At 50.9% G+C, this 12,174-nt stretch overlaps 1 protein-coding gene across 1 annotated transcript in view; it reads right to left on the bottom strand.

The window, feature by feature from the left end:
* Positions 1 to 3,578, bottom strand: part of SKOR2 (SKI family transcriptional corepressor 2) — a 35,364-nt gene extending 31,786 nt beyond the window's left edge. Inside the window, exon 1 of the mRNA XM_039228910.1 lies at positions 441 to 3,578. Within this exon, the coding sequence (XP_039084841.1) occupies positions 441 to 3,044 (2,604 nt within the window). The 5' untranslated portion in view covers positions 3,045 to 3,578. The remainder of the gene's footprint in view (positions 1 to 440) is intronic.
* Positions 3,579 to 12,174: the final 8,596 nt, after the last annotated feature.

Below are 12,174 nucleotides of genomic sequence, written 5' to 3'. Positions count from 1 at the left end.
TCATGGTTGGGGGAGGCGCTGAACTATTGAGAAGAAAGGGAACAGCATTATTCAGACTGTTCCAGTTTTTGTGGTAACACTGCTTTGGGGGGAACAATTATGCTCAGCTGGGGGTGGGGGGCGAACAAAGGAGACTGGTAGATTAGGGGAAGAACTTGGTCAACTAAGGGGTCTTTTCCAACATCTATAAGCAGCCAACTTAAACGTGGAAAGGAATCGAGGCCCCAAAGCCTTGGTAAGGCTTTGTAAAAGAGAGACCAGAAGCCATGTTTTCATGGAGGACCACTGGCAGCAAAGAAGCCCTCTCAAACACATTGAATATTTCATTTCTGTGGGGAAATCTGGTGATTCATCTTTCCTGCGCATATGTAACTGATTCAGCCTAAAGGTGCATTTAAATAATAATAATTAGCTTGAAGGAGCCTAAAGGGGATATTTACATCTTTGTAGGAGGGCTGCTCCTCCAGTGATGGATGGTGGACCGGGCTGCCCGGGCTGCTGCTGTTACCGCCGCCGCCGCCAGCTTTCTGCGAGGCCAGAGGCGGGGGCGGGGGCGGGGGCAGGTCTGAGCCGCTGGGGTCGCCTAGTTTCCCGTCCTCCTGCAGCAGCCTGGAGGAGTTCAGGGCGAGTGGAAAAGCGCCCGCCGCGGCCGCTGCGCGGTCCCGGCTGCTCCCCTTCTCTGACAGCCCTCGGCCCTGGAGGTACCGGCCGCCCCCGACTAAGGGGTCCCCTAGCAGGACCCCCGCCTCCTCGTCTTCCTCCTCGTCGTCGTCAGGGTCTCGACCCTCCTCCTCCTCTTCTTCGCCGTCGGGGGGTTTGTGACCCTCCACGTCCACCTCCGGCTCTTCTTCCTCGTCGTCCTCGTCCTCCGAGCTGCCCTCGCTGGGGTAGCTGCAGCTGGTGCCCCCGGGGGACAGAAGGCCTCGGTGGTGCGGCTGCAGGGCCAGCGGGGGCGGCGGGGGCGGCGGCGGCGGCGGGGCCGGGTGGTGGCGCTCAGAACCCGGCTCGTCGGGCTGCGGGGGCAGTAGCAGCAACGGTGACGGCGGCTGCGGGGGGTGATGGTGATGGTGGTGGTGCGGGTGGTGATGGTGATGGTGGTGATGCGCTGGGGCCGAGTGCGGCGCTCCTGCTGACGCCCCGTGCAGCTTGGCCAGGCTCTCTGCGTCGTCCTTGCCGCCCACCGGCCGGAAGGCGCTCGAATGGTGGTAGCTGCCTCCGCCTGCCTTGCGCCCCTCCAGGAGATGCGGGTGGTGGGGTGCGGGCCCTCGGGCTCCCGCAGGGCCCGCGCCGGTGGCCGCGGCGCCTGCACCGGACACTGCTCCGGGGTCGGCCGGCGGCGTGGAGCCCGCGCTGCAGTCCCCGCCGCTGCCGCCCGGGGGCGACTCGAAGAGAGTGTCTCGAGCACCCGGGCCCCCAGCAGGAGGCGGAGGGCCGGAGCCCGGGCCATTGGCCACGACCGGAGGGGGCTGACCCGGCGGGGGCGCGGCATCGGCGCTCCCGCCGGCGCCGCCGGGCTCGGCCAGGTCCAGGAAGGCCTGGCGCAGCAAGGCCGGGCTTTCTCCAAGGGCGCAGCCGAGCGCCGAGGGCGGCTGGGGCGGGGGCTGCAGGTAGGTGGGCACGGGAAGCCCGCCTGGGGTCCGCGGAGGCCAGAACATGCAGAAGGGCGGGTAGAAGGCGTCCTTACGGCCCGCGGGCCAGAAGAGGCCGGACAGGCCAGCTTTGGGCGCCGCGCCGGCACTGGCCGCGCCCCCCAGGGCCTCGGCCGCAGCGCCCGCGTCCTCCTTCTTATGGCACAAGCCGAAGGCGGCGGCTGCGGCCGGGAAGGTGTAAGGATGCGGGAAGAGCCCCCCGCAGCCCGGGAACTTCTGCAGCACGCCCCCGAACGAGCCCTTGCTGGGCACCGGGATGACCGGGTAGCTGCGCGGGCCTTTGGCGCCAGCCGCCGCGCCCGCGCCCGCGCCGGCGCCAACGCTGGTCACGCAGCCACCCCCGGCGCCGCCTCCTCCCGCCCCGGCGCCGCCGGAGGCCGCGGCCACCGAGAGGCTGGCGGCGGCGGCCGAAAGACTGGCGGCGGCCACCACGGCCGCCTCCTGCAGCGAGTCGTCGTCGTCGTCGAAGCGCGGCCGCTTGTGGTGGGCATGGGGTGCGCCCGCCAGCTCGGCCAGAGGCGGCGGCGGCGGCGGCGGCGGGGGCGCCCCCAGCAGGTGCGGACCCAGTAGACCCCCGCCTCCAGCCACCGCAGCCGCCGCTGCCACGGCGGCCGCCTTGACCGAGCTGAGCGGGTGGCAGGCGGGGTGCGTGCCGGGCTGAGGCAGCGCGCGCTTTCGGCTACCGCCGTTGAACATGGCCTTGACGTCCTCCCAGGCGAAGACTAGCTCGTCCTGGGGGCTCTTGTCGGTGAGCTTGAGATGACGGCGCCACGAGTTGAAGTTGGCTGCGTCCGGTTGCGTGTATTTGGCGTCGGGCGTACGGTGGGAGTGGAAGATGAACTTGTTAGGTGAGAAGTACATGTTGCAGTAGCTGCATTTGATGCACTTGGCGCGGGAGCTGTTGTAGCGCGCGGGGATGAAGCTACCGCGGCAGCCCCAGGCGCACTCGTGAGACACGTCGAAGGCGAAGTTGTCGGGCAGCTTGGGCGGCCTGTTTTCGCCCAGGAACGACTTGCACAAGCGCTCGGCCTCACGCTTGGTGATCATGCCGCAGCGGCGCGATGAGATGGGCATGGCCCCGGCGCGCCGCAGGATCTCCAGCTGCACCGGCGTGCACTGCACGCACGTGATGCCCAGCGCCACACGACGGTTGTGGATCTCGTTGTAGCTGAAGTTCTTCAGGAGAGTGTTGGAGATCTGCGCCAGGCACAGGCGCTCCTGCCCGTCGATCACCAGCGACACGATGGGAATGCCGTAGAGGATCACCTGGCCCACCTGGTTGGGTTTGAGGTTGGCGTGGCCCGGCCGCGGCTGGCTCAGTGCTTCGGGCTGGAAGGCGCTCGATGGCGACGACAGCAGGATGTCGTTGGGCCCCGGCAGCGGGCTGGAAGCCATTTCCTCCGCCGCGGAAGCCCGGGCCGAGCCCTCCCGGTCTGCCTTCGAGACTGGAATGGAAAGGAGAAAGCGTTGACTAGTGCTAAGACAGAGGGATGGGTTGGATCGCTAACTAAAGAATTGTCAGAACTTTCTTGCTTTGGTCAAGACATGGTTAGCGCCGGGCAAAGGAACTAAGTTTCAGATACAGGAAGTCATTTCTCTTAATTTTCTTCAAGGTCACCCTTTGGAAATGTAGGGATTGGGAAGAACTTTTCTTCTGTTCTAAACATCCAAAGAAAATTAACTGTTTAAAAGAATGCAATCAGTTCCTAAGAAACGCAAAACCTTATCCGCGGTGTATAGAAGTTGTTAGAAAACAATGACATGCCCACGGGAAATTAGGAAGTAATGATGACAATTGTAACTATTGCAGATTATAAAAGTTCTGGAAAACTGGGGGTTGGCCACTGAAACCCAAATTTAAAAAGAGAGACCATTTACATTTGCTTTAAAATAGATTGATTTTGGTTAAAAAGTAAACCCAGCCCTTTACAAAAATGATTTTTGTGGTATTTGTGGTTTCCTTGGGGGAAATACGCTACCGGTTGAGACACAACTTATTAAAGCCAAACGAAATCCCTTCTCCCCATTGTTGCCATTAGATGTTTTGATACTGTAATTAATTTTTTTGAAAGATGGGGAAATATACAAAGCTTTATGCATGATTGCACCAAAATAGGGCACCCCACTTTCAGTCTTTCAAAAGCCACTTGCTGAACTCAGTCGTTCTGGTTCCATAGAGGTAGCTAAAAACGCTAAAGTTGTAGATTTGTAGGCATTAAAAACAGTTTTCTGTCATTTCCATGACAATGAGCAAGTAAGTACAGGCAAGTTTGTAAAGCCCAGAAACAGTCTAAAGAAACTAACAATTCGTGGGGATCCTTAGTGGCGAGCTTTAAAAGGCCAATTTAGTTTTGAGATGAAACACTTTCTGTGACACTTCTTTTTCTGATCTATATAGAGATCTCTTTATCTTTAAGGGGAGAAAAGATGGCCCGCGGTTTAGAGAATTGGTGTAATCTGTAAGAATGCTGAAAGCGGAAGCCCAGGTTTGGGCCTGCGGTAAGAAGGCTATCATCTTCGGTCACTGGGATACCGTAAGCAGGGAAAATATCCAGTAAACTGAAAAGTACACAAAAAGCAAGCAAAAGAAATCTTTGCGATTAATGCTAAGTCAAAACCAATAAAGGTGTTCATTCCCTAGGAAGATGGACAGTGACCTTTCCACAGCTACGTGCCAATGTGGGGTGCCCTGGCTACCACTACCCTTTGCCCTGGAAAATCACCGATGGCCAGTAGCATCGCCACTCTTGGCCAAGTACGGTGGAGTTTGCTATTACAGCGATTTCAAAGGATATACTATCCTCCCCTTTCACCCAAATTGCCACATCCTTGCCCTCTGGGCGCCTGAGACATCTATCCCTGTAGGTGCCTTTGCCCTGCTGCCCCCTGGATCCTCAGCTCTCATTACCTTCCGCGCCTCCAGGAAGGTTGAACAAACCTCGACGCGATCAAACAAGACGAGAGGGCCTGGCTTGTCACTTCGGATGGATCAGAGACAATATTTCCAGGGGACAGAGCGTTAAATGGCAGTTCAAGGCACAGTGATACCTGGGCCTATCATAACCATCCCTAGTTTTGCCAGATGGTCCTTCAATGCTCATTTCCCTCCCAAAAAGGATTCCTGTGATAGTACTAAGAGCCTGGGCTAACAGGAACATTCGCTCAGAAGCAACGGCACTCCGCGGGCCTGGCCCTGGTGGAGAGCTGACTTTACGTTGGAGACCTGAATTCTCAGCAGCCTTAGACTGGGTAAGGTGGCTCTTCCTGGGTGCTCTCCACTTTCAGTCCAACCCCTCCCAGAAACTCTATCAGAGCAGAGACACAATTAAGAGGGTTGAGGTTGGGGGGGAGGTTAAAAGCGAGTGAGGGGAGAAGAGACAGAAGTTAGTTGACCCAAGAAAGGAAGCTGGCGAACCTCCCTGTCCAACTCACGAGCCAGAGACCCCCAACTTGACTCTCCTGGTTCCCAAACCAACCGTAGCCCACTGCCGCTCAACCTAACCCGGAAAATCCCACCGCTGGGAATCTCAACTCGTGAGTCGCAAGCTGTTTGCCCAGGCAGGGCCGGCGGGTCCCGGAGTACCTGGTAACCCCTAGATGTCTTTACGCGCGTGGCTGCCGGCCCATCTTCCGAGGGCGCTCGGAGGCGAAGCATCCAAGCGGGTCCTCGAATCCAGCGGGCGGGACTCCGGAGGGCTCTGCGTGAAGATCCTGGCGCTTGTGGGCGCTAATGGCGCTCGAACCCGGGTCCGGGGAGAACGACAGCCTGGATTGTGGCGGGGCGTCCCCTCGACTGCAGAAAGTGTGGGCGCGCAGAAACCCGCGGCAGGCGAGCCCCAGGTGGAGCGCAGTCTGACAGCGCCTTTCTCTGTCTCTGAACTCCTGTCGGACCGAGGGGACGCCACCCAGCGGGCAAGGTGACGTCACCGTCTCCCTGACACTCCACATTAAAGGGCTGGCATGTTACAGGGAGGGAGGGGGAGAGCGAAAGCGAGAGCGAGCAACACCGAGATCCTTTCTCAGCAGACAAGAAAGCTAACACCTAACCATTCGGCAATTGACAACAACCTCTTCGACCCCAGAGCAAAAAACAGCAATAGTGCTGTAGCGGTAGACCAGATTTAGGGGTGGAGAGTTGAATAGTCTCCGCAAGTCCTGGGGACCTGGATCCTGGAGGCCCCGGATCGTTGAAGGACGTCTCTAAATTGACCGTGTCCCTGCTGGTTGTTTGTCCCCTCCCCTTATCTCTCTGAGCCACCCTCCTTCCTGAATGATCCCTCTGGTTCTGGTACGCGGCACAAACCAGTAGCCTCACTGTGTCTTCGATGGTATAGAAACCACAGTCAGCTGGAGAGCAAATTAGCTTCAGCGCCTCCTTTGAAACACTGTGAAATGAGAAAAAAAAAAAGGGGGGGGTAGAAGTTTCTGCATGGGGTTCCCAGTGTAAAAACTAGGAAGGAAGCATGAAGAGCATCCTTGCTTTCAAATACACATTTGCTTTTTAGGACAAGATACAGAAACTCATTGTAGCATTCTCTATTTTAGAAAGTGTACAGTTAAGTAATTCACCCCAGTGAATGCACCTAGGCATTTATCAACTCCATTCAGAAGAGTTCTCCAACCCATTTTATAAGACCCATGCAGGTCACTTCAGCACAGGGAAAAGGTGAATCAGGAAAGCAGGGAGGTCTCCAAACCTGACCCGCCATTGAGCTAGTTGCCAGTTCTCCCAGAAAACCAAATTCCTCATGCTGTGTAGGAGCATGCACAAAATAAAAATAAAGGTAACTTGGATCAGAAAAAAAAAAGCACTCCCCACAGAGTCCCCCAAGTGAGGCATACCCTAAGATATAGTGAAGTGTCAGTGTATTGCCTCCTAATTGATCAGCTGTCAGGAGTCAAAATGACTACCCTTAGTTCATCAGAAAGTGAAAAAGCTATCTGGTTAGAGGACATTCTAAGAAGAATACCGACAGGAGGTGAGATTGGAGGATTCTTTAAATTTTTCCTTTACTATCAGCTGAATTTTTTATTGCTTCCTCATAAACACACAGGCTTGGAACTGGGCAGGGACATTGTGGAAGTGACCAAAGAACCTCCACTATCCGGGAAGCCAACCAGACTCCATCACAACATTAATAACAAACTACCAGTAAGTACAAGAGTGAAAATGTACAATCATAACACTTCATCAAAAGTCAAGAAAACCAAGAGGAGTGGATCAAACAGAAAAGTGAGGGATATAGGATTTGTGACTGTTTTAAATCAAAATGCCAAAAACAGTTTCAGAGCCATGAGAATTGTGACTTTTGGGGGGAGATAAGTTTCAAAGGGCAATGAAATAACTTTTTCCCATTTCCTAGTTTCTAAAGGCATTAGTGGCACAAATTAGTCCCCATCCTAAGGTGCTGAAGTCAATGGAGCACTCCTCCAGTGCTTTCCAAGCCTCCCATGCTAAAAAAAAAAAAAAAAAAAAAAGGAAAACTCACATTTTGTGTCTCCCCAGCCCATTAGCCAAAAGAGCATCATTGTCATTCACAGATCCCTTCCCTCCTAAGGCTGAAGGCATTGCGCTCTGGTTCCAGAGACAGGCCTGGTTTTTCCTACCTTCCCTGCCTCCTCTCCGGGGTCAGGGACTTCCAAAAAGCAAGGAGTTTCTTGCTTACTTACTGTTTCTAGAGCCCAGGCTGCTAGAAAGAAAGAAAGTGTGAGCTACTTAGAAAGGAAGGCTGATGACGGGGCAGATTTTAAGACTTGAAAACAGAAAAAAATGAAGAAAAGTCCTGTCAACTCACTAGTGCAGCATCACATTGTCGTTTGGTTGCTGCAGAAGAGGAAGCACCACGGGGTCTTCCTTTTTTATGGAACTGTTCCCATCTTTGTCCCCCTCCCCTCCCCAACTCCTTTCCCTCTTACAGATCCCTATTTTGAAAAGAAATGTCTTCAAAAATATCTTTCCTTGAAAAGAGAAAGAAACAGGATGAATCTTTATCTTCCCTCACACCCCAGGTTACCCGGAGAAGTGAATCCACCTACACTCGGGGGTATCTGTGGCCACCTCCTTACATGATTTTCAAACACAAGCACTTATACGTTACTTTGGGAACTCACTGCCACACAAGCCTGTGACTTTATTTTACTGCATAAACATTTCACCGGAAAGAGAAAGGTGTGCTGTTAGGTTAAGTACCTTTGTACGAATAATTCTAAGGTAGCTCAGAATTTTATTTTCTCAATGAGTCTGGGGTGGATGTGTGGGCTGTCAGACCAATTATATTTTTGGAAGGTGCACCGGGTGGAGAACAGTTGTTCAAAGCCAGACTCCACATTCCAGAGAATCTGCAGCTGGACTACAAAATTACATCTTGTTTATATGTTTTGAGTTTGTGAGCAACTTTTTGCCACCCACTATGTCTCTGACTCTGCTTTCTTCTCAGTTTGAAAAAGTCTCTTGGTGGTTCTTCACTGCCCTTCCATTTCCCTCTCTTGGACCACGGGCACCTGATTCTTGTCAGTCCCTGTCCTTGCCCCTGAGACCCTGGCAGGCTCTGGGAGGAGCCAGTGGTGGTGCGAGGCGGCAGGTCGGGGCCGAGTTAATCAATGCTTTCCTATTCGAGCTGACATGCATTTTACACGTCGGGACTCTCCTCAGCCGGCTAATTGATTCAAATTGTTTTATTGGTTAAACTGGTGTCACCCGTTTGCATGATGTATCACCGCACGGAGGAGAGCATTTCCACTCTCATCTCCGTTCCGGGCGGCTGCGGTTCACCCAGGCCAGGGACAGGTAAGGGAGCCCAGACACCGGACCCAAAGGAAAACCGCAAACCGAGCTGGCCCCCTCGGAACTGGAGAGGCGACGCCTCGATGCAGGCTCACGGGGCTGTACGGCAGCCTGGATGGAGGTTTCCGGCTGCTGTTTTTAATAACTGGGTGAAGCGAACCCAAACCTGGCCGGGGAGTCCTCCACTTTGGACGCAGTCTGTTTTCGAGCTGTGGCGGTGGACCCTGCGGGTTTGAGCCCAAGGCCAAAGCCGAGGCAGGAGCTGTTCGCGGTGCTGACACTAATGCAACCGCTCAGAGGCGTAGCCGATCCTATAGCATTCAAGGCCCTCCCGGAAGAAGGCTCCCATCCTGTAACCGTCAGAGCCCTAGCTTGTCTCTGGGCTCGAATATGGCTTTGTAGACTTAAGAGGCAGGCAGAGTGGGGGCACAGAAACATACTCCCTACTTCTGCCACAGCTGCCCCATCTCTATGGACAGCTTTTGCATTGGTCCACAAGGAAGATAAAGACCTTAACATAAATTCATTACAATTACGAACACGAGGTATTTTCTCTTCACCCACTCCAAGGCTTGGGATTGGAGAACCCATGACAGTTGCAGAAAAAAGAAATGCTCTCTCCCTCTCATTCATTCCTCTTTATCCTGTTCTCAGCTCTTAGGCAGAAATATTATTGCTTCTGTGTCCCTGACATTGGTATTTCTGCATCAGGTAGGACAAGAATGTTAGTTACAAGTCTGCAAAAGGACACTCACATGGCCCAGAAGGAAACTGGAAGGCTGGCAGAACTGGAAGGGACACAAGAAATCAGGTATATCAGAAAGTACAGGAAATTCAGTCAGAGCCAATGGTATAAATATCTCCTTGATCACTTAGTAGCTGTGGATTTTTGCTTTTATAATGTAACCTCCCTAAACCCCAGTTTCTTCATCTGCAAAACAAGGAGATTGATATGTAGCTCACAGGGGTGTTGTGAGAGTTAAATAAGATAATATATGTAAAGTGTTTGGCACACAATAGTCATTTAATATCTGGTAGCACCTTCCTCAGAGAATGGGGACAAGAGCTAGGCCTGTACTGTTACAAGATAACATTAGAAATGTTCAATAGTTCCAGAATAAAAGACATAAAAAGTAGTTTAGCTTAGTGGTGAGCAAGAGGGAACCAAGTTCCCTGGAGGAATCTTAGTCCCTTTCATTAGAACTTCATTATCCTACCCGTAGCTGGTCTAGTGCTTATTTTGTATACAGGTAGCCAGAACCCCAGCTACTGTTTGCTTATCCCATTTTCAAAATGCTGATAATAAAAATTAGCAATGACACTGACCATAATGATAAGACTTACTGATAGCCCCTAGTTTTCACTTTCTATCCAAAGGAGCTTCCTGTAGCCTGGCAAGCCCAGCTCAGACTCCCTGATTTTTCCTCCATTGCTCCAGCTGGAGTTACAGGAAACAAACCAAGGATGAGGAGCAATCCAAAGACTCATCCCTGATGGAAGTCACAGAAGAAATCAGAAAAGCCTCTGCACATTCTGAGGCTGGCTCTTCTTCTTTCAGTCTTCTCCAAAATATTGTCTATACACAAGGTTCCCCGCCTGCCCCCCCTCATCCTGGGGGTAGAGAAGCCTGAGAAGATACAGTGGGAGCACAGATATATCTGTATATATATATACCAGAATTGGGGAAAGGAAGGGACAATGAACATATTTGCACCTGTATCTCTACCTTGGTAATCTCTTGAGATCCTCATGCACCAATGACTATGGAAATCAGCGAGTCCTTCTTATCCTTCAAACAAACAACAGTCTGAAATGGACTGTGGGAGAAGGAACCAAGACTTAATTCTCCTTAATCAAAGAAAATCATTCTCACAAGAAAATTTGCCCTTGGGTATGTGGCAGAGAAGGCCCTTACCCTATCAGATTAGAGAGGCCAGGGACTAATGGAAGCATTTGCTACTAAACTTTCTTTTTTATAACCAGGAATTCACTTTTCTTTACGAATCCTCACAAACTTGTAAGCATAGTGAGGTATATGCATGTGCACATAGTTTACATGAAGTAATAAAATCCAGAATGGAACATATCCTTGGTGTGCTTGGTGGTTATTTAACAAATATTTCTTGACCAAGATAAAATTCAAAGGCACACAGAATACCTGAGGACACACATATGCCCATGAATACATGCTCCTTGAACACACCTGTGAATGTGCATGGAAGACGGACTCTGGCACAAGGAATAGCCTACTAGGCTCTCTCCCTTTCCTCTCTTCTTTCTCTTTTTCTGTGCATGCATACACATATGTACCCGCCCCTTCCACTTCCCTCCTCCTCATATTGGGAAGGAGGGGGTCCTTTGAAATGGAGGTGGTCCCAGCTGGAAAACCCCAGAGCTCATTTAGATCACATCACTTCAGGCTTTTGTCTCTGCTCCTGAATAACCTAGGTCGCTACAACAAAAGATTAGGCATCTACATGGAGTTTTCATTGGCAAAGATGCATCTCAAAGATGCTGCTATAATAATGAATAACGAGGCAAGATGCTTGCTTTTTTTGATTGCCACTCCTAAAGAAGGGAGAGGAGAAAAAGGGAGAAAACGAGGGGGAGAAAGTGGAGCAAGAAATACAGGTTGTGGGAGAGAAAACCAAGGCAAGTATTTGGGTGAATTTATGCAAAAGACTCTTTAATTGTAGGAAGACCAACTATCACCAAGAATAAGAAAGGTGGTTTTGTTTTTTTTGTTTTTTTTTTTTAATAAACTGGCTCTTTTGTTTCAAGAAACCAATTTAAGAGGCAACTGAGGCTGAAGAAGCAGAAAGGGTGTGGAGCAGGACCTTTAAAAGCTTGGGGAGGGGAGGCAGAGGAGTGGGAATAGGGGGAGGGGTATGTATTGTGTGTTGACATGTCACAAGAGAGAAAATGACATAGATATACATTTAACATCTTCCCAGCTGACACTGGTGGAAGGAACATTGGATGTTATTTCCTGGGGAAATGAAGGCATTTTTTCCTGTTCTCTTCCCTCCCACCCCTCCCTATTAGAAAATTTGCTACTTTGCCATCGAGCTTGATCCCATTAGCTAATACACTATTAAACTATCATGTGCTCTCTGGCTACCCAGTGAACATCATGCTTTCAGCTTTTCTCCTGCCTGCAGTTGTTAACTCTGTGGTAGCAAAAGGTGAAATTAGATATTAGGAAAATAAATCCCAGGAAAGAGGGGGGTAGAAATCTGAGTCATTGATTTTTTTCTCTGAAACATAGCAACCAGTGAACATTCAGAGGAATTGTCTATTTTTGTGTATTTAAAAGTGTTGTGTGTTTTTTTTTTTTTAACATAAAGACTTTCCTCTGTGGGGTTAGGGGTTCAAAGTGAAAACAGCTAACCATACCAAAGGCAATACCAATCCCAAACTTTTTCAAGATGCATTATGATATCATCGACAAACTCTTAATGTTGGCAAATAATTAAATTTTCCATCTTTTAGAACTGTGTAACCTTGGGTGTCTTAGAAACAAATTGTACAAACAAACCGCGGAGATGAGCACTGAGGGTTTCAGAGGAGATATAATGAACCAACTTTAATTACTAACTTGAAATTAAAAATGTAATATACAGATTTAAATTTATTTTCACCTAAATTGTGTATAAAATTATATGGCTTTTGCAGGCTAAGAAATGCTTTGTAACCAGCCATGCTACTAAAAAGTCTGAAGTAGTTTCCAAAACCGAGTTC

Source organism: Hyaena hyaena, unplaced genomic scaffold (genome assembly GCF_003009895.1).
Source record: "Hyaena hyaena isolate Hyena2069 unplaced genomic scaffold, ASM300989v1 scaffold_33, whole genome shotgun sequence".
Classification (NCBI taxonomy): Eukaryota; Metazoa; Chordata; class Mammalia; order Carnivora; family Hyaenidae; genus Hyaena; species Hyaena hyaena.
Note: the sequence above shows the minus strand (reverse complement) of the source record. Positions and strands in the feature narration are given on the sequence as shown.